The 20,829-nt window shown below is 40.0% G+C and overlaps 2 protein-coding genes and 1 pseudogene across 2 annotated transcripts in view; all 3 read right to left on the reverse strand.

The window, feature by feature from the left end:
* Positions 1-20,829, reverse strand: part of LOC148098147 (uncharacterized) — a 65,856-nt gene that overhangs the window by 6,208 nt on the left and 38,819 nt on the right. The gene's annotated exons all lie outside the window — the stretch shown is intronic.
* On the reverse strand, positions 1,101-2,057 carry LOC148098148 (olfactory receptor 13C2-like). The gene has a single exon (XM_087830154.1). It carries the CDS (start codon positions 2,046-2,048, stop codon positions 1,101-1,103), a length of 948 nt encoding a protein of 315 aa, XP_087686280.1. The 5' UTR covers positions 2,049-2,057.
* LOC118455487 (olfactory receptor 6N2-like) lies at positions 18,532-19,434 on the reverse strand (annotated as a pseudogene).

Below are 20,829 nucleotides of genomic sequence, written 5' to 3' on the forward strand. Positions count from 1 at the left end.
AATTCTTGATACCATATTAGATATCATGGGGAAGATTCTGAACCCACCCTGCAACAACAAAAGTAATGGCAAAGATGTCATATCATGAAAAAAAAAAGTTTAAATTTTCATCTACTTTTCCCAATTATATATTTATTATAGTTAGATCTGACAAAAGAAAAATTTAAGATTGAGTTTAGAAGTTTCATTTGTTTTACAAATTATTTATATAAGTTAATTGCAGACTGTGAAGGTAGATTTTATAACATATCTGTCTGTAAAGGTGTTAATATTTTTCATGAAATGGTAAAATATTGTAGTTTCATTTCAAAACATTTGACATGTTTTTTAATGTTCTGTTGTTAATAATATTGTGGGTTTATGAAAATTTCTACATACATCTGTTTGGTTAATAACTCACACTCACCGATATAATATGACAAGTGGTGAAGATGCAGGTCCTTGGGCAACAGTTACAAAGTGTTACCACTTATTCCTTTAATGGAGAATCTATGTTTCACTATGTTCCACTAGCATATCATAAATAAGAATTAGCAATAATGTAAAAATGAAGAAATATAAAAGTTTAAAGACATTAATCTGAAAATTGATTTAATTACCTATCATTTTACCTATGGCAGAATGAATATGTTTATGTTAAAACAAGTGCATACATTTTTCATTAATTGCTTCTCCAAAGCTCCTAGGTTGTAACCAAAACTCTGTAGCTCTGAAACTGTCGATATTACATCCTGTTTAGATGAGCATTGTACGGAGCACTGCAACATACAACTTAAAAAAATAAATGTGTGAAATGAATTAAAACTATGTCATTTATTTTGCTTAAATATGTTTTCTTTAAAAAGATTGATTACTCTGTTAGACTTGTAATTATGAGAAACTAAAGAAAAACTTGTTGAGGAATAGTATATTTAAAAAATAAACTTAGAACTTGTTTGTCCTATTATCAATATGAACTATACCTGCGAAAAATAATAGCAATAATTTATGAATAATTAAATGAGTAAAAATGACATTTTTATGTTTTACTTTTTGATTATGTTAAATGAAAAACATTTTCAGTAACTTCAGCAAACTGATTACATAACAATTATGGCACATTAGCATTCATAGTTAATACACGTAATGATTCTGGGATGACAAAAGAATCTTTTTAGCTGTTTAGAAATTTCCTTCATTTTGAGCCCATAAATGAATGGATTAAACAATGGATGATAGAGTAATAATTGTAATGTCATTAGTAATCGAGCAACTTTTGGAAAATCTGATTCCACTCGAGCTATGCCTACATCATAGATACTTAAACAGGAAATACTGATTAAAACTAACAGATGGGGTAAACAGGTCTCTGCAGCTTTCTTCCTAATTTCTTTACAACTTTGATAAGAAACAATAAATATTATTGTGTATGTGAAAACTATGAAGATCATAGGAAGTATTACAAGATCTAGTAATGCAACCACACCAAAGATGGTAATTAATCTTGATCTTTGACACTGAAGAGTGTAAACTGCATTGTTACAAAATATTCCCTTTAAATTAAAGTTACACAATGTTGCTTCAGCACTCCCTATTGCTTGGACTGCAATATGAAAAGCAGGTATAAGCCAAGATACGACCAGGAAAATGATCACAGTAGTTTTGTTCATGATAGTTGGATATTCAAGAGGTTTACAAATAGCCACATATCTGTCATAGGCCATGGCTCCCAAGAGAAAGAACTCTGAACTGCCTAAAGTGTAAAACATAAAAAACTGAAAGAGACAGGCTGAATATGTTGTGACTTGTTTTTCAGATAAAAAGTCAATCAGAAGTTTTGGATAAATATTTGTGCTGAAAAGGAGACAGTTCAGTAGCAAAGCTGCAATGAAAATGTACATAGGCTCATGAAGGTTTTTATGAATCCAGATCGCATACACGATGGTAGAATTACTGCATATTATTATAATGTACAATGTAAAGATAATACAGAAATAAACATATCTGTACTTGTTAACTTCAATGTATCCATCTAGAGTTACATATGTGGTATTTAACTCCTCATCCATGAATTTAAAAAAAAATGCTACAAAACAAATATAGCAGCATAACCAGTTTATTTGACGAAATAAAATCAAAATTGCACTAAAATGCAACCTGTGTTGTCTGTATTATTCTTTTAAAGATATCAGAACTTCAAATACAAGTACACTCATCAATCAAATGCATATAGTCAATCATATGTATGTGGACTGAAGAAGAGTTTTATTGGTTTGCTTCAACCTTGAGGGAGCTGAACTGTGAAAGTCGGTTACATCATTGTTCAGCCTCTTTTACTTGAGGATTTAGTAGTTACAACTAATGGACAATAAGTTGCAGCTAACAATAACAATGATCAGCCAACTTCTATTAATCTAGTATAGAATTTTAATAATGTAGCAAGATTTTATTGTTGAATGTATCCTGGCTTTTGTGCACTCGGGTTCATATCTTATTCTATCAGGAGTTTTTATTTGGTTTCCATTTTAGGTGGTGTGGTCTTATGCCTTGTGTACATTTTCAGTGTAAAAAAAAACTTGGATAACTAGCATACTAAATAATAATAATAATCATAACATAATAATAATTAAAAAAAAAACTTTAACTAAAACAAGGACATCAAGCTTATGCATTACAAATGTCCAACTTTTCATACATTGTTTTATTTATAGCCTATAAGTAAAACCTATGTGTATATATATATATAGTGTGTGTATATATATATATATATATATATATATATATATATATATATATTGGGCCCTTAGTAATTCTCAAGTTCCTTGTGTTCCTTCTTCCTGATGTTGCCGTCATTTGGAGCCACCACCATTTTGTCCGTCTGTATGTTGAAGTCCCACAGGAACTTAGCTCGGTCATTCTCCACCACCCTAGGGAGCATCTCCCATTTTGACCATGGGACTTTAAGGCCATATTCAGCACATATGTTTTTATATACCATGCCAACCACTTGGTTATGGTGTTCCATGTATGCCCTGCCTGCTAGCATCGTACACATTGCTGTTATGTGCTGGATTGCTTAGAGGCATCTTTACACAGCCTGCACATGGGGTCTTGCCTGCCCATATGAAAAAGATATATATAAATCTTAAGTTTGTATCTGTTGTGTGAAACTTGTATGAAAAGCATACAAGAGTGAAAACAGATATTATACTAGATACTATTTCTTTTCTATATGGGTGGTGTGATAGACCCCAGCTTCTATCAATCTTGTACTCAGAGCGTGTTCTTTCGCTTAGCATACAGCCTCAGGGTGCTGGATTTGGGGTGAAACCCTCCATGCATGGTCAGAGTCTCCTGGTCATGATGTCACTGACTTCTATCTCCACCATTGGCCAACTTATTATGCCAGCAGGGTACCTGATCAAGGGCAGGGCGTAGGTGTTGATAGCCCAGATCTTGTTCTTACCATTCAACTGACTCCTCAGGACTTGCCTGACCCTCTGCAGGTACTTGGTGGTTGCAGCTTTTCTAGCAGCCTCTTCGTGGTTCCCATTTGCCTGTGGGATCTCCAGGTACTTGTAGCTGTCTTCAGTGTTTGCAATGTTGCCTTCTGGTAGTTCCATTCCCTCAGTTCTGACTACCTTCCCTCTCTTCGTTATCATCCAGCTACACTTATCCAGTCCGAACAAAATTCCGATGTCATTGCTGTATATACTTGTGGTGACTACTGAAGGCTGGAAGAATGTATTTTGGACTGAGTAATCAAAATTTTAAATCTTCTGTTCATCATGCAAGGTCTTTGTATGCCATTGGGTCAGCGAAAGGATGGTTCCAGAGTGTGTACCATCAACTGCCAAACATAGAGGAGGAAGTATGATATAGAGATTATAGAGAGTGAAAGGCACCCTGAACCAAAAGGGCTACCACAGCATTCTGGAGCGCAATGCAATCCCCTCTGGTATGCACCAAGTTGGTCAGGGATTCATCTGGACTCTAGATGGCGGCGCGTGAACAACGCGAGGCTCAGTGTCTCTCCAGAATCTGCTATTTAGCGGTTTTTTATCTACTTTTGACCGGATTATTCATCCAGAATTGCTGTGCGTTGCTGACCTACAGCAGACAAGAGCTTCTGGACATCTGGACTCATAACTCCAACAGTTTTATCGCCTATCTCAGACTCATCCCAGAGATCTCCAAAACACCGGAGGCTGCCCACTCTCCCCAGCCGGGCGGAAGTGCACGCAGACGGCGCCGAGATCGTAAACAAAGGCGAGGTAGGCACGGAGGGCTACGGGCTAAGCTAAAGCTAACACCACACCGGCTGCCTTTACCCAGTATCTTCCTTGCCAATGTCCGTTCTCTGGCAAACAAAATGGATGAGATACGGCTCTCCATCACTAACAACAGACGAATTATGGACTCAAATGTCATGTTTTTCACCGAAACATGGTTGAACAACAGCTGCCCGGACAATGCTATCGAGTTAGCAGGACGCCACACACACCGAGCCGACAGGCTAGCAGATGACTCCGGCAAGACCAGAGGTGGAGGTTTGTGCATTTATATTAACAATGCTTGGTGCATGAACTCCACTACTACTGAGAGTCACTGCTCACCTAATGCGGAGTTTTTAATGGTCAAATGCAGACCTTATTATCTCCCCAGAGAACTCACTTCGATCATACTCACTGCAGTGTATATACCCCCCGACGCTAATGCTAGGTTGGCCATGAAAGAACTTTCTGCAGCCATTAACAAACACCAGAATAAACACCCCGAGGCTGCTTTTATTGTTGCTGGCGACTTCAACCACACCAACTTAAAGACAGTCCTCCCCAGATTCCACCAACATGTCTCCTGCCACACCAGAGGAGACAAGACTTTAGACCATGTGTATTCCAACCTGGCTGGAGCCTACAAAGCAACACCCCTCCCCCACATTGGACAATCGGACCATCTCTCCCTGTTCCTCACACCTCGGTATTCACCACTCATCCAACGTGTGAAACCTGCTGTGAGGACAATTAAAGTGTGGCCAGAGGGGACAGACGCAGTGCTCCAGGACAGATTTAAAAACACAGACTGGAATATGTTCACCCACACAGACCTGGACCAGTACGCCTCATCTGTACTGGATTACATCTCCGAAACCACAGACAGTGTCACCACCCAGAAACGGATCACCATGTACCCCAACCAGAAGCCTTGGATGAACCGGGATGTTCGTCTCCTCCTGAAGGCCCGCAACACTGCCTTTAGGTCAGGAGATGCACACGCCTACAGTACAGTCAGGGCTAATCTAAAGAAGGGCATCAAAAAAGCCAAACACCACTACAAAAAGAAGGTAGAAGAACACTTCTCCAACTCCAACCCCCGACGCATGTGGCAAGGACTCCAGACCATTACAGACTACAGGACCACCAAACCCTCCCCCGCATCCTCTGATGTCTCCTTCCTCAACGAGCTCAACAACTTTTATGCTCGTTTTGAGCGAGGGAATCCAACAACCACAACCAAAACAGACATGACGCCAGACCACCAACCTCTGACTCTCTCCCCCACCGATGTAGGAGCGGTGCTGAGCAGGATCAATGTCCACAAGGCTGCAGGTCCTGATGGCATCCCCGGGCGTGTTCTCAGAGCGTGTTCTGGGGAGCTTGCAGGAGTGCTCGCAGACATATTCAACCTGTCCTTGGCCCACGCTGTGGTACCGGCCTGCTTCAAATCCACCTCCATCGTCCCGATACCCAAAAACTCCAACCCATCTTGCCTCAATGACTACCGCCCAGTAGCACTCACCCCCATCATCACTAAGTGCTTAGAGCAGCTGGTCCTAGCACACTTCAAATCCTGTCTCCCCCCCACCCTGGACCCCCACCAATTCGCATACCGCCAGAACAGGAGCACAGAGGATGCAGTCTCCATCGCACTGCACTCTGTCCTCTCACACCTGGACAACAATAACACATACGCCAGAATGCTGTTTATAGACTTCAGTTCAGCATTCAATACAATCCACCCCTGACAACTCATCAGAAAACTGACAGACCTGGGCATCAGTTCCCTCATCTGCAAATGGTTACTGGACTTCCTGACCAACCGCCCCCAACATGTCCGGCTGGATAACCACTGCTCATCTACAATCACAATGAACACCGGTGTACCACAAGGCTGTGTGATGAGCCCTTTCCTCTACTCCCTCTTCACCCACGACTGCAGACCTGCTGATGGTTCCAACACCATCATTAAGTTTGCAGATGACACCACGGTGATTGGCCTCATCAGTGACAACGATGAGGCCGCCTACAGGGAGGAGGTGGATCGTCTGGCTGAGTGGTGCGACAGAAACAACCTGCTGCTTAACACAGAGAAGACCAAGGAGCTCATCGTGGACTACAGGAGGAATGCTGACCCACATCCACCCATCCACATTAAGGGGACGGCTGTGAAGCGTGTGAGCAGCTTCAAGTTCCTGGGAGTCCACATCTCCGAGGATCTCATCTGGACGACCAACTGCTCCAAGCTGGTCAAGAAGGCTCACCAGCGCCTCTTCTTCTTGAGGACTCTGAGGAAAAACCACCTGTCCTCAGACATCCTGGTGAACTTCTATCGCTGTACCATCGAGAGCATCCTGACCAACTGTATAACAGTCTGGTATGGGAACTGCTCTGCCTCGGACCGGAAGGCGTTGCAGAGGGTCGTGAAAACTGCCCAGCGCATCGCCGGAGCACCACTTCCTGCCATAAAGGACATCTACAGGAAGCGGTGTCTGAAAAGGGCTGGGAAAATCATCAAAGACCCCAGTCACCCATCACATGGACTCTTCACCCTCCTGCCCTCTGGGAGGCGCTACAGGAGCCTCCGGACTAAGACCACCAGGTACCGGAACAGCTTCTTCCCCACAGCTGTCAGACTCCTGAACTCTGCCTCCTGACATCTGACCCACGTTAAACTCATGGACTGGACATACACACACCCACAACCACCTACACACACACACAATGGACAACCGTACCCTCAAACACACAATAATAACATGGACTGAACCACCATTCACAATCACTAGCACTTTATATAGCCTCTGTAGAAATTATCCACATATCTCACTTATCTTAACTGCACTACTGTATAGTTCTGTGTAAATAATCATACGATAATTTTTAATCCTACAATCCTACAACTGTTTATAACTTGCATAGTTCACATTTCTGTATAACTGTATATCTCAGATTTCTGTATAGTTTTTTTATTTTTTTATTTTCATATTTATATCCTGTTCATAGCCTGTACATAGCTGTACATAGCTTGTAGGGGTGCAACGATACTCGTATCGATATTGAACCGTTCGATACAGTACTTTCGGTTCGGTACGCATATGTATCGAACAATACAGCATTTTTAATTTATTTTATCAACTTTCCTTCTGACGGTGCTGTCTGTGTTGAGCGCTCAGTGGATCTGCGCTCGACAGTGCAGCCCAGGCGGAGTAGTCGAACACAGATTCACTGAGCGCAGGGCAAGCTAGCGAGACAGAAGTTAAGCTCTCCTTGCAACATGGCAAATTGAACCTCCCCCACCCTCATTCAGATCTGGCATTTGGAACTATTTTGGTTTTCATGTGATGTATGACCCTGAAGGTAAGCACGTCATTGACTAAAGTAAAACAGTATGTTGGATGTGCCAGCAATGTTCAATTACATGAGTGGGAACTAGTGTGTTAGCGCAGTTAGCTCGTTAACGTGTTGGCTGTCCAGCCCCGTGCACAGGGCAATCCGTGGTAGCTCGTTAAAGGAGATTTGCCGTGTTGTGGCGTTAACCTCATTTCAGATTAACGCTGACAGCACTAGTGGGAACACAACGAATATGACTGCACATTTATGCCGACATCATCCTAGTGCAAAGACAAGTGGAAGCAGACAAAAACAACAAGCAGGCATGCTACAAACTTTAGCCGAGTCATTTAGACAGCCGTTAGCACATGATTCTCCTTATGGGGACCTGATATGTTTAATATGCTGCTGAGAATATAGCCCAGAAGAAGCGTATAGTATAGCTTTTATTTTGGAAAGAGCCATTTCTCTGTAATAAACTCTCTTTTCCAAAGATGAGTGATTCCTCAATCAGATACAGGGCTCGCAAAATCGCAAGCCCGATGTCCCGGGCTAGCGATTTTTCCAGTCGGGCTGCCCTGCCCGTCGGCCTATCGTAGGAAGGAAAAATATATGTCAATGCTTTTGCATTCTTTCGGAAATGTAGCTGGGTAATTATGTCATTGGCATTGGTGAGCCACTGTCAATATGTGACATATTGAAATCGCGTTTGAATTTGCGCTTGTTTTTTGCTTTCACTTTGCAATCGCGCGAACTGTGTATATAGAGCGACAGCACTGATTGGTGAGTGATGATAATTTGCGCACCAATTCCTCTGACATCGTCTTATCAATCGTTAGCTTACTATGCAAACATGACAAGTGAAATCTCCCGCAGCTTAAACATGTGAGAGGTTGATCGCGCAGAGGATTGCTGAGCGTTGTGTGAGTGCGTGTGTAAAAGCAGCAGGATATATAATTTAGTTCTGCTGAGCCAAATAAGACAGGTCAGGGTGAAGAAGTGACAGCCAAAGAAAAGCTTACCACAAAACGGAAAAGTTATGACAAATCAGACTATAAGGCAAAAAGAAAGTGCAGCTTTATGGTTTCATGGACAAACGAATTTCTGTGGCTGCAATATGACGAGCTAAATAACCAGGGCTGCACATAAGTGGTCCGCAGGTGCGCATTCGCTGTCAAAATAAAAAAACGCGCACAAGATAAGAAGTTGCAACGCGTGTTTGCATACATAAGATTTTCTGGAGGAGGACAGACATTTGTTTAGAACTCTTAAAGATGTCGAAGAAGCAAGCTCCTTTAAGCAATTACTGTGATGTTCCTCCACCTCAAAAGAAATGTCAGAAGGAGTCCGAACCACAAATGAAGCGCATATTCTCGGAAAAGTGGTTGCAGGAGGTGAGCTGGCTTTAAACAAATGATGAACGCACAGAGATGTGGTGCAGAATGTGCCGTGGAAATTTAATAAATGACAAATTAATAAAAAGGCATGAACATTTTTTGTATCGAAAAAATATCGAACCGTGACACCAAAGTATCGAACCGAACAGAACCGTGAATTTTTTGTATCGTTGCACCCCTAATAGCTTGTACTCACTACAGCCTGTACATACTTATAGTTATAGAATATTCCTAACATATTTCATACCGTGTACATTATAACATACCATAATAGACCCATTTCTGTAACATACTTACATATCTATTAGGGGTGCAACGATACAAAAAATTTACGGTTCTGTTCGGTTCGATACTTTGGTGTCACGGTTCGATATTTTTTCGATACAAAAAATGTTCATGCCTTTTTATTAATTTGTCATTTATTAAATTTCCACGGCACATTCTGCACCACATCTCTGTGCGTTCATCATTTGTTTAAAGCCAGCTCACCTCCTGCAACCACTTTTCCGAGAATATGCGCTTCATTTGTGGTTCGGACTCCTTCTGACATTTCTTTTGAGGTGGAGGAACATCACAGTAATTGCTTAAAGGAGCTTGCTTCTTCGACATCTTTAAGAGTTCTAAACAAATGTCTGTCCTCCTCCAGAAAATCTTATGTATGCAAACACGCGTTGCAACTTCTTATCTTGTGCGCGTTTTTTTATTTTGACAGCGAATGCGCACCTGCGGACCACTTATGTGCAGCCCTGGTTATTTAGCTCGTCATATTGCAGCCACAGAAATTCGTTTGTCCATGAAACCATAAAGCTGCACTTTCTTTTTGCCTTATAGTCTGATTTGTCATAACTTTTCCGTTTTGTGGTAAGCTTTTCTTTGGCTGTCACTTCTTCACCCTGACCTGTCTTATTTGGCTCAGCAGAACTAAATTATATATCCTGCTGCTTTTACACACGCACTCACACAACGCTCAGCAATCCTCTGCGCGATCAACCTCTCACATGTTTAAGCTGCGGGAGATTTCACTTGTCATGTTTGCATAGTAAGCTAACGATTGATAAGACGATGTCAGAGGAATTGGTGCGCAAATTATCATCACTCACCAATCAGTGCTGTCGCTCTATATACACAGTTCGCGCGATTGCAAAGTGAAAGCAAAAAACAAGCGCAAATTCAAACGCGATTTCAATATGTCACATATTGACAGTGGCTCACCAATGCCAATGACATAATTACCCAGCTACATTTCCGAAAGAATGCAAAAGCATTGACATATATTTTTCCTTCCTACGATAGGCCGACGGGCAGGGCAGCCCGACTGGAAAAATCGCTAGCCCGGGACATCGGGCTTGCGATTTTGCGAGCCCTGTATCTGATTGAGGAATCACTCATCTTTGGAAAAGAGAGTTTATTACAGAGAAATGGCTCTTTCCAAAATAAAAGCTATACTATACGCTTCTTCTGGGCTATATTCTCAGCAGCATATTAAACATATCAGGTCCCCATAAGGAGAATCATGTGCTAACGGCTGTCTAAATGACTCGGCTAAAGTTTGTAGCATGCCTGCTTGTTGTTTTTGTCTGCTTCCACTTGTCTTTGCACTAGGATGATGTCGGCATAAATGTGCAGTCATATTCGTTGTGTTCCCACTAGTGCTGTCAGCGTTAATCTGAAATGAGGTTAACGCCACAACACGGCAAATCTCCTTTAACGAGCTACCACGGATTGCCCTGTGCACGGGGCTGGACAGCCAACACGTTAACGAGCTAACTGCGCTAACACACTAGTTCCCACTCATGTAATTGAACATTGCTGGCACATCCAACATACTGTTTTACTTTAGTCAATGACGTGCTTACCTTCAGGGTCATACATCACATGAAAACCAAAATAGTTCCAAATGCCAGATCTGAATGAGGGTGGGGGAGGTTCAATTTGCCATGTTGCAAGGAGAGCTTAACTTCTGTCTCGCTAGCTTGCCCTGCGCTCAGTGAATCTGTGTTCGACTACTCCGCCTGGGCTGCACTGTCGAGCGCAGATCCACTGAGCGCTCAACACAGACAGCACCGTCAGAAGGAAAGTTGATAAAATAAATTAAAAATGCTGTATTGTTCGATACATATGCGTACCGAACCGAAAGTACTGTATCGAACGGTTCAATATCGATACGAGTATCGTTGCACCCCTAATATCTATATTATTGCTAATATATATTGTAATATATCTATATCACTAAAGCACTTCTGGATGGATGCAAACTGCATTTCGTTGCCCTGTACCTGTGCATGTGCAATGACAATAAAGTTGAATTCTATTCTATTCTAATTCTATCCTATAGCAAGATAATGACCCGGAACAATCCAAGTCCAAGCTATGCCAGAACTACCTCAGAAAAAAAAGAACAAGAGGGTAAGCTTGAAAACAGTGTTTTACGACCGAAAAGGCCAGGCTTTGTGTGTGAATTGAAGTGCAGACATAGACGGAGGAAACATTGACGTGGATAAATTTATTTACAGTGACTAATTTGATAACAATGAATAGTAATTTTGCAAGAAATTCTGAAGGCTATGAACTATGAACTGTGAGGTTGAGAACTATGAACTATGAGAAAACTATGAAACGTGAAACCTAAACTATGAACTTTGGCTAGATTCAAAAAGTCCATGAACGGATCCTGGGTGGAAATCCAGTGAATCACGGCCAGTTGGTTAAACGATGTTGTAATGGCTTACATTACAGTTGCAGGTGAAGACGTTATGGGAGGAGGGAGTCCAAGGGGTCCGGGTGAGCAATGATCCAGAGAGAGTCCTGAATGGTAAATGGACTGATTCTTATATAGCGCTTTTCTACTCTCCCGGAGTACTCAAAGCGCTCTATACAACATGCCACATTCACCCAGTCACACCCATTCTCACAAGCACTTTATCTATACTTAGTGCTTTTTCTAACTACATTCACACTCCGATGGACGCATCGGAGAGCAACTTGGGGTTAGTATCTTGCCCAAGGATACTTGGCATGCAGACTGGAGGAGCCTGGGATCGAACCTCCAACCTTCCGATCAGTAGGTGACCTGCTCTACCTCCTGAGCTACAGCCACCCCCACTGTACTTGATCCGACAGGCTGGCAGGGAGACAGGCAGGTGGAGTGCCGCAATGAAGGGAGTCTGACCTGATAGCAGAAAACCAGCATCCAAACAGAGGTGAGTATTGTTCCAGCTGTGAAACATGATGACCAAGTGGGTAACTACGGCAGAAAGAAAATACTATGAAATCAAAAAATCGAATTAAAATTTTATTTGCCACATAAAAAGTACAACATGTAGTGAAATGTTTGTGTCTGAGCTGCAAACAGGCCGTGCCATTCCAGGGCTTGGTTTTACGATGGGAGGTCTAGCCAGGACTCTTATACTGGGTGGAAATCGAACTTGCGATTCCTTTTCCGAAGGTGTGTAGTCTTACCACTACACTATCCAACTGCATGAGTAAAACCACAAAACATTAAAGGATTTAACGAGAGCTTGACGGCCTAGCACAAAAATAAGTTAGGTATAGATCTGGCAGAGGTCTGTTGTGAGTGCTGAACTTAAATACCGGTGACTTGATTGCAGTCAGGTGTGAAGGCTGATTGGAGTCTCTGCCAAAGGGGTTCCCAGTGTTGTGTAAAAGCCCAGCACTCACCTGGATCATGATAATTTGTTTTTTAATAGACCAGTAACTAAATTAATCTAGAATGCATGATGAAAATGTTCACAAATGGGTAAAAATGTCCTCTCTTTAACAGTGAAAACATCTATCCTAGCTGAGTTGCAGGACAAAGCGTTATAAAAATAGCTTTGTCCCAGTTTCTGTCACTGAATTACATAAGAACAGTTTTTGATTTGAAATATTAAATTACTATATATGTGCTACAGTGAGGTTTATATCTTTATTAGGTATGTGTGTTTTTGAAGGGATGCCAAATGCTATCATTTTTCTGTAAAGCAAATTTTGGTATAAATAAAGTAGACTCATTAAGTTACATATCTTGGCCACTGTTTATTAGACACTGTTTGGTGTCGGTGTCAACTTCTGGACTGCAAAGCTGCCTTAAAGTCAAAACAACTCTTCACAGATTAAAGAAGGTCACATGAATGCATGTTGTGGTGGAGGGTTTGCTGAAATCCGTGGAGGGTGAAGTAGTGTGATTAAAAACATACTGCATGGTCAGAGCAGGCCGCATTAGAACTGTGGATAGGATCTCGTAAATACAATTCCCAGCCAGGTAACTCAATGGACAATAAACTAAATTTAACTTACATAACACTTAATGGGTATGTAGAGGTGGAAAAGTACAGATATGTCTATTTTCTGATTATTTTTACAATATATGCTGCAGTAATTTTCTCTAATTCCACCATTATTTGTCTTATTTTGTTTCATCAAAGCCTTCATGAGCCCATGTATATTTTTATTGCAGCTTTATTATTGCAAAGGTGTAGAGAAGTCAGGAAAAAAGCTGCACAGACCTGCTTACCTCACCTGCTGGTTTTATTCAACTATTCATTCTTCTGTACATGTGAAGTTATTATACTTCGACTGGAATCTGATATTTCACAGACTGTACGTTTAATAATGACTTTGCAAGTGGTTTTATATCATCCACTATTTAATCCAATCATATATGGACTAAAAATGAAAAAAATTTCTAAACACCTAAAGAGATTGTTCTGCTAAGAAAAGTGATGTACAACAAAGTATAGTGAGATGTTTGATGTTGATCCCTGAAACAAATTTATTGTTTATTTTATCAGATATTCTTTATATTGATATATCTCCTATATAAATATTGATTAATATCTCTTTGTACTTAACAATTATACTTTTACTTATTTATTTAACAATCTCTCACTTTGTGTGAGAATCAACATTTTATTGATGTGATGAAGTCTTCTTTTATAAATTGGTGAGGACTTCTATACTAACAGTCACATTTATAGCCACATGTTGACAGACTTCTCAAAATCATATGCAATAGAAAAAAGTAAAGACAAAAAGAAAATTAATTATGAAGGCAGCTCTTCATGTGGGCACTGATAGGAAAAGAAACATAGCTGTTGATAATAATGCAGATTTGGGTCCTGCTGTTAAATGAAACCTTCCCCTTGTATATGTAAGTATTCTTTTGCCATGTTATCAGACTGAAGAGTGACAAATTACTCAAACATAATAAGAAATATAAGAGTAGCACATGGGTGTAGAATTGCTAGCTAACAACAAGCTTGTAATACAGTGTGTTTTCACCATTGTTTTTTCCTAAAATTGGCTTTATTTTGGTATTAAAACAGTTTTTTCTAGAAGTAATTTAGTGTTACCTTAAAACTTCACACATCATCTACAGCAGAGTGCAAAAGCAACCCAAGAGTTTCTTGTGGCAAAGGAATGATGTTTATGTTAAGATGTGCTGCTGGTGAGATTGTTGAACCTTAAATCCTAAATCCTTAAAAGAAATATATTCAGAGCACTGGAAAATGGTTTTTTCTTTTCTTTTTTGTGTATGCCTTTTTTCCCCCATCATCTGGTCCTCTTCATGGCTGCCAGTATATCATCGTATCTGAGGGTTTGTAAACAACAGACCACTATACCTACATTATTAGTAGTTAAGTTAACCGAAGTCAAAGTTCTCTGGTGTCCAATATATTTACTAATATAATCTTGAGGAGCTTAAGGGTCCTGTGCAGCATCTTTGCTGTTATTTGGACTGCCCTTTTCTGGACAGAGATCTGGGATGTCCTTCATTACCCCAAGTCCTAAAATTACGATGTGAAACACTGTTTCTTTCACCCTCCACATCTTCTCAGATTCCTCTCTCAGCCCTTGGTACTTCTAAAGCTTCTCATGTTCCTTCTTCCTGGTGTTGCTATCACTTGGTAACACCACAGTACATCTATCACTACAGCTAGTAGACCCCATTCCAATAAGACTGCTCAAAGAGGTCCTACCTTAAATTATACCTCAGTTAGGGATGCACCGATACCGATACCAGTATCGTGTATCAGCCTCGATACCACATTTTCTAAAGTACTCGTATTCGTTAAAAGTCCCCCGATACCGGGGACCGATACCACGGTCTGAGACCTGTCTATGTTTGAGCGGCATGTAAGGGGTTAATCACAGGCGCAGAGTGCCCGCCCCCAAGCCCTGAGTGCCCGCCCCCAGGCCCCGGCTGCAGCTCAGAGCTGAGGGGCAGGCGAGACAAGTCAGCAGTGTGGAACTATTTCAAAGTGAATGAAGACGCAAAAACAAAGGCGGACTGCAAATTGTGCTCAGCGAAATTGTCCAGAGGAGGCTCAAAAGGCAGCGCATTTAACACAAGTAATTTAATCAAGCACCAAAATCCCAACACGACAACGAGTACAAAGAGTTTACCCATGCTTATTAGCACAGAGGAGCATAGCTGATGCTATAGGAGTGGGACGGAAAATAGTTGGGCATTTTAAACATTCCGCCTTAGCCTACTCCCGCCTCGAGGACATTCAGGGACAGCTCAACCAGCCAATAAAGAGACTGCAGCAGGACGTACAGACGCGCTGGAACAGCACGTATTACATGCTCCAGTCCCTCATTGAGCAAACGCGTTAGTTGTTGTCATTGTTAGTTTATTCAAATATTGTGCACTAAATAGCAAAGATGTTTATTAATGCCCCTTGTGTTGTTCAAAGCGGCAGAGTTAACAATAAACTGAAAAAAATACTTGAGTTGCACTGTCACTGTTTAAATTTTTTTTTCATAATTATTTATTCTGTAATATGTTGCATACAACATGCTTTTCATTTTAAATAAATGTTCTTAATTCCAAACGAGTCCCTTGTTTTTTGTTTTTTTTTTTTTAAATTATAGGACTAAAGCTGTTACCTGTAAATTTAAATCATGTTTTTATTAAGTACTCGGTATCGGTATCGGCGAGTACTGAAATGCAAGTACTCATACTCGTAGTAGTTTCCAAAAAAGTGGTATCGGTGCATCCCTAACCTCAGTCTTAAATATGGGCTACATACCACAGGCCTTTAAAGTGGACATGAAACACTTCATTTATAGAGGCTAATTTACATGATGGAGCCCAGCTCTCACAAACTGACAGAGTGTGTTGCTGGATTTAGGAAAATAGTGCTTAAAACGCTAAAGAAGCTGACTAGAGTCCATGATCGTCTGGCAGCACAAATGAACAGGTCACCACCATGAGGGAGAGGTTGCCACACAACATGACCCTACTAAGATGAACAGACATATGGCTCAATACACAGAAGGGAATAAGAAGTAATTGCAGAGAAACAACACACCAGCTACTGGTACAAGGTACCCAATACTGCAAGACAAGGCTCAGCAACTTATGTATCACCTGGATTGACAAGAAAGCCTATGACTCGATGCCCCACACACAGATCTTGGAATGCATAGATTTGTTCAAGATAGAAAGGATACTAAGAGCCTGAATCATAAAATTTGATGTGGATGTGGCGAACTTCAAGCCTATAGCACAAGTCGCCATCAAGTGCGGGATTTACCAAGGAGATGCGCTTTCCCCACTTGTTTTCTGCATATGCCTGAAACCCCTGAGTCATTGACAGTAACAACATCGGAATGTAATTTGTACTGGAAAAATGTAGTTGGATGTACCTGGGAATCCCACAAACAAATAACCATGAAGAAACTGCTAGGAAAGCCAGTCTCCAGCAGTGTTGACTGCCTGTTGCCTCTGGTCCTCTGGGACTCACCCTTTGGCAGTGGGCAACCCATCCGGGCCTTTCTGATAAAAATATCTAATATAGTAGAATAGAATAGAATAGAATACACCTTTATTATCCCATAGATAACAGATTTTTACATAGATTGTTACATAACTGTACACACCGTAGCTTTTTCACATTTTAGTTCAAAAACCAGAACCTCAGAGATACAGACTTCATCAATCTTAAAAAGTGAACATTTGAGAAATGCTACAGCTGAAACTTCACCCTGGCCACTTCACCCTCTCTGGGCCAATTAAAACAATCATAAAGGGAGGGCATAGTTCACCAACTAGGCAGTCCTCTCCAGAGTTTATTCACATTCCTGTTAAAAATATAAAACTGTAAAATCATTTAAAAATAAGTCTTATTATCAAGTGCTCTAACATTAAAAAGACTAAACTTAGCAAGGTGAATGGAGGTAGCAAAGAAACTGTAGGTTGTAGATGAACAACAGTTAAAAAACTGGATGAGACAAGAGATTCCCTACGCCTTGCAAAAACTGTCCTATTAGTTATTAAGGCCAGAATACCAAAAACGTTACTTGAGGGTTCAAGTCCAGCTGTATTGTATATCAGTCTATTATAATCAACAGGTATGGTTGTTCACGTCTGAGGTTTTTGTTTGTTTGTTTGTTTTTGTTTTGTGTTTTTATACCGCATTCTGTGTCAGTGAAGGTCCTGTACTATCTCTTCAATTGGTTAATACTCTGCGTGGAAGCCTGGCTGGTCCTGAAGGCCTCTATAGATTGAAATCATCTCAACAGAGACTTCGGGTTACACCCATGCCTTCCAGAACAAAAATAGTAAAACTGACTGTGGCGAGAATAAGGCACGGCGGGTCCAGGGATCAGTGTTTTGAGCCATTTTATTGATTTACATCTCACCACACACCAGAATACAACACACACCTGAGTCCCCGTGTTTTAACCTGGCGGGCGTGATTGCGGATGCCGTGCAGGTGCATCCGCCCTCCCTGCACGCCCCGCAGACCACGCCCCACCACACAGACCAAATAAAGGATCCTTTCCAGAAAAAGAAAGTCATAACTACTAGCTAAACTACATTTTCTTGCACTCCAAAAGAAAACAAACTGGAAAAAAAATCAAGATATATAGTTTTTAAATGTAAAATAAAATGTATTTTGAGGTGTCTGAACTGTATGTAACACAAGATTGTAATGTAATTTCATTTACACAGAGCCACAAGATAAAACGTGACTGGCATGATAACTATCTCATTTTTTTAAGTACTCGACCTTATGTTACTCTACTTCATCCTTTTTTCATTTCTCTTGATGTTGTGTTAGTATCCATTAAGAAGGATATTCACGTTTGATTTCATTGTGAAAATCAATAGGGGCAATCACATTAGATGAAACTTTTAACAAATGTATTATTAAGAAATATACATGAGGAGACTGATATCAGAGATTCATTTTAATATCTGTTTACTTTTCATTTTAGTTTTTAAATAATGATCAATTATCAGTTATAGGAGGAAAACATCAAGCCAGTTTTTGAACATCGAACTGTGCTGTAGTGCAGTTCAAATGATCCTGTGCTCTATATTTAAAAAGAATAATTAGAATACAACTACAGAAAGTAATATTTTTAATAATTAATCTAAAAATTTGAATGACAACAGAGTAAAACATTTTTAATAGTGGCAGAAGCTGAAGAATCAGTTACTGCTGAAAAAGGTGATTGTCTTTAGTGTTCTTCAATGCATAAAAAATGAGTAATAAAAAAGAGTATAAATTAATAAATTGGTTTGCTTGCAATTAACTGAACAGTATTTTGAGGTGTTTAGAAATTTCTTTCATCTTTAGTCCATATATGATTGGATTGCAGAGAGGGTTATATGTTACAAACTGTAATGTCATTATAAAACGTGCAGTTTTAGGAAACTCTGATTCCAGTCTAACTATAACCATATCATACGTAAGCAAACAAGAATAGTTAATTAGAACTAGCACATGAGGCAAACAGGTTTGTGCAGCTTTTTTTCTGACATTTCCACAACTCTGATAGGCAACTATAATTATCTTTATGTATGTAAAAAGTATAAAAAACATAGGAGAAAGTGCAACATTAAATAGAACAACCATACCATATATAGATAATTCTCTTGAATTGACACAATAAAGATGGTTGACCGAATTGTTACAAAAAATACCTTTCAGAGTAAAGTTACAGAGTGGTGTATTTGCATTTCCTGCTATTGGCACTGCAACCTGAATAGCAGGTAAAAACCAGCACAAAAGCAGGAAAATATTGACTCTTGTTCTTCTCATGATAGTTGGATATTGCAAAGGTTTACATATAGACACATATCTGTCATAAGCCATAGCTGACAGCAGTAGGAATTCTGAGCAACTTAAGGCATAAAACAAGAATACTTGAAAGAGACAGGCTTGCTACAAAATAATCTGTTTTTCAGATAAGAAGTCAATCAAAAGCTTCGGGTAGATGACAGTGCTCAAAACAACAGAGTTCACTAACAAAGCAGCAATGAAAATGTACATAGGCTCATGAAGGCTTTTTTGAACTACGATAAGCCACACGATAGTGGAATTGCTGCAAATTATTAGAACATACACCATAAACATGATCACAAAATAAAGATAACGGTATTTCTCCACTTCCACGTGACCACCGATGGTTATATATGTTAGATTCATTTCAGCATTTGTAAAGATCAGAAACTGAACTAAAATTTATAACACGTAGAACAAGTAACAAGCAGTGTATATAAAATATTTGTTTTATGTAGATTGTCTTATTCACAGATACTTGGTGTGTGTTTGTCTTTTGAAAGTGAACAGTCACTCAAGTCACATCAACTTTAAACCGTCCACATGGACTTGCTACTATGTTGACCACTTTAAGAGAGTGTTAGCTGTTAGACCTTACCTACATGGGTGCACATTCTTTTTTTATCTTCCTAACCACACTTTGCACTTTGAAAAAAAATATTTCAGCATTAGGTGCACTAAACACAGCAAACCATGCGATTCTAATAAGTAAATGTATTTTAAGAAAATTCTATTGCTTATAGGAATTTACTGTACTCTGCTGTACTGAGAGCAAAACACTTGGAAAAGTTAGTAAAAAAGTGTGGGCTCTAAATAATGGAACACTTTGTTTTGTAGGTCTATTCTGCCACAAAGACACTACAGCCTTTATAGAGTTTGCAATAATAGGCCCAAATTTGTTGTCGTTGCTGAGCTTTTTAGTGTATATATTGAAAACAAAAGTTCTTGTAGTCTATGTGGTGCTGCCTTAGCAGATTCAATCATTTTCCATGCAGTAGTAGCCTCATGAACAACCCCCTAAGCACCCTGATTTTGAATGACCAGTAGTAAAACTGTAGCAATGTTGACGGCCTTTTCCCATTCCAAATAAATTTAGACACCACAGAGTGTATATCCTTAAAGTAAGTCAGAGGAGGGAGAAGTGGCAACATGAATAAAAGGAAATTAAGACGTGACAGTATGTTCATTTTGACTATGTTAAGGCCCTAGTCTTAGTGTTAGTCAGGTCAACGCTGCATAATAAAGCTGAGTGATCAGATATCAAGATTGGCTGAATACAAATTAGTGACGTGTCGGTCGCGAACAAAATGGCACAAAAATGGCTCTTAGAGCCAACTCTTTGAAGTGAACAACGCGAGCCGGCTCCTTACTCACCAGGGGGCAGCTTTGTGTAGCCAAATGTTAAAGTCATGAATTCACCTTAAGGGGCCATGTTGATATTATGAAGTAAATTGCATCATACAGTTTGAAGTAACTTTTTTCATTCTTCTAAGGCATATGCGAGTGTGCATGTACACACACACACACACACAGACACACAGACACACACACACACACACCAGAATGAATGAAAATATGAATATTTTGATTTCCTAAATGTCACAGTTGTACAGTAATAACTCCGATAGTGTTATCAGTTCATCAGTGGCAAACGGGGAAAGGAGAAGAAAGTAGTTGCGAAACAAATACATCAAAAGAGTATTGATTATTAATCGTGAAGCTCTGAGAGCTTGGTAATATTCTACTTTGCTATGCATGTGTTTG

The sequence above is a fragment of the Neolamprologus brichardi genome, chromosome 16 (genome assembly GCF_056152115.1).
Source record: "Neolamprologus brichardi isolate AB-2024 chromosome 16, ASM5615211v1, whole genome shotgun sequence".
Classification (NCBI taxonomy): domain Eukaryota; kingdom Metazoa; phylum Chordata; class Actinopteri; order Cichliformes; family Cichlidae; genus Neolamprologus; species Neolamprologus brichardi.

What these genes read in the sequence shown, in the direction of transcription:
- LOC148098148 (XM_087830154.1), bottom strand. Translation starts at nt 2,048, where the DNA reads ATGGATGAGGAGTTAAATACCACATATGTAACTCTAGATGGATACATT.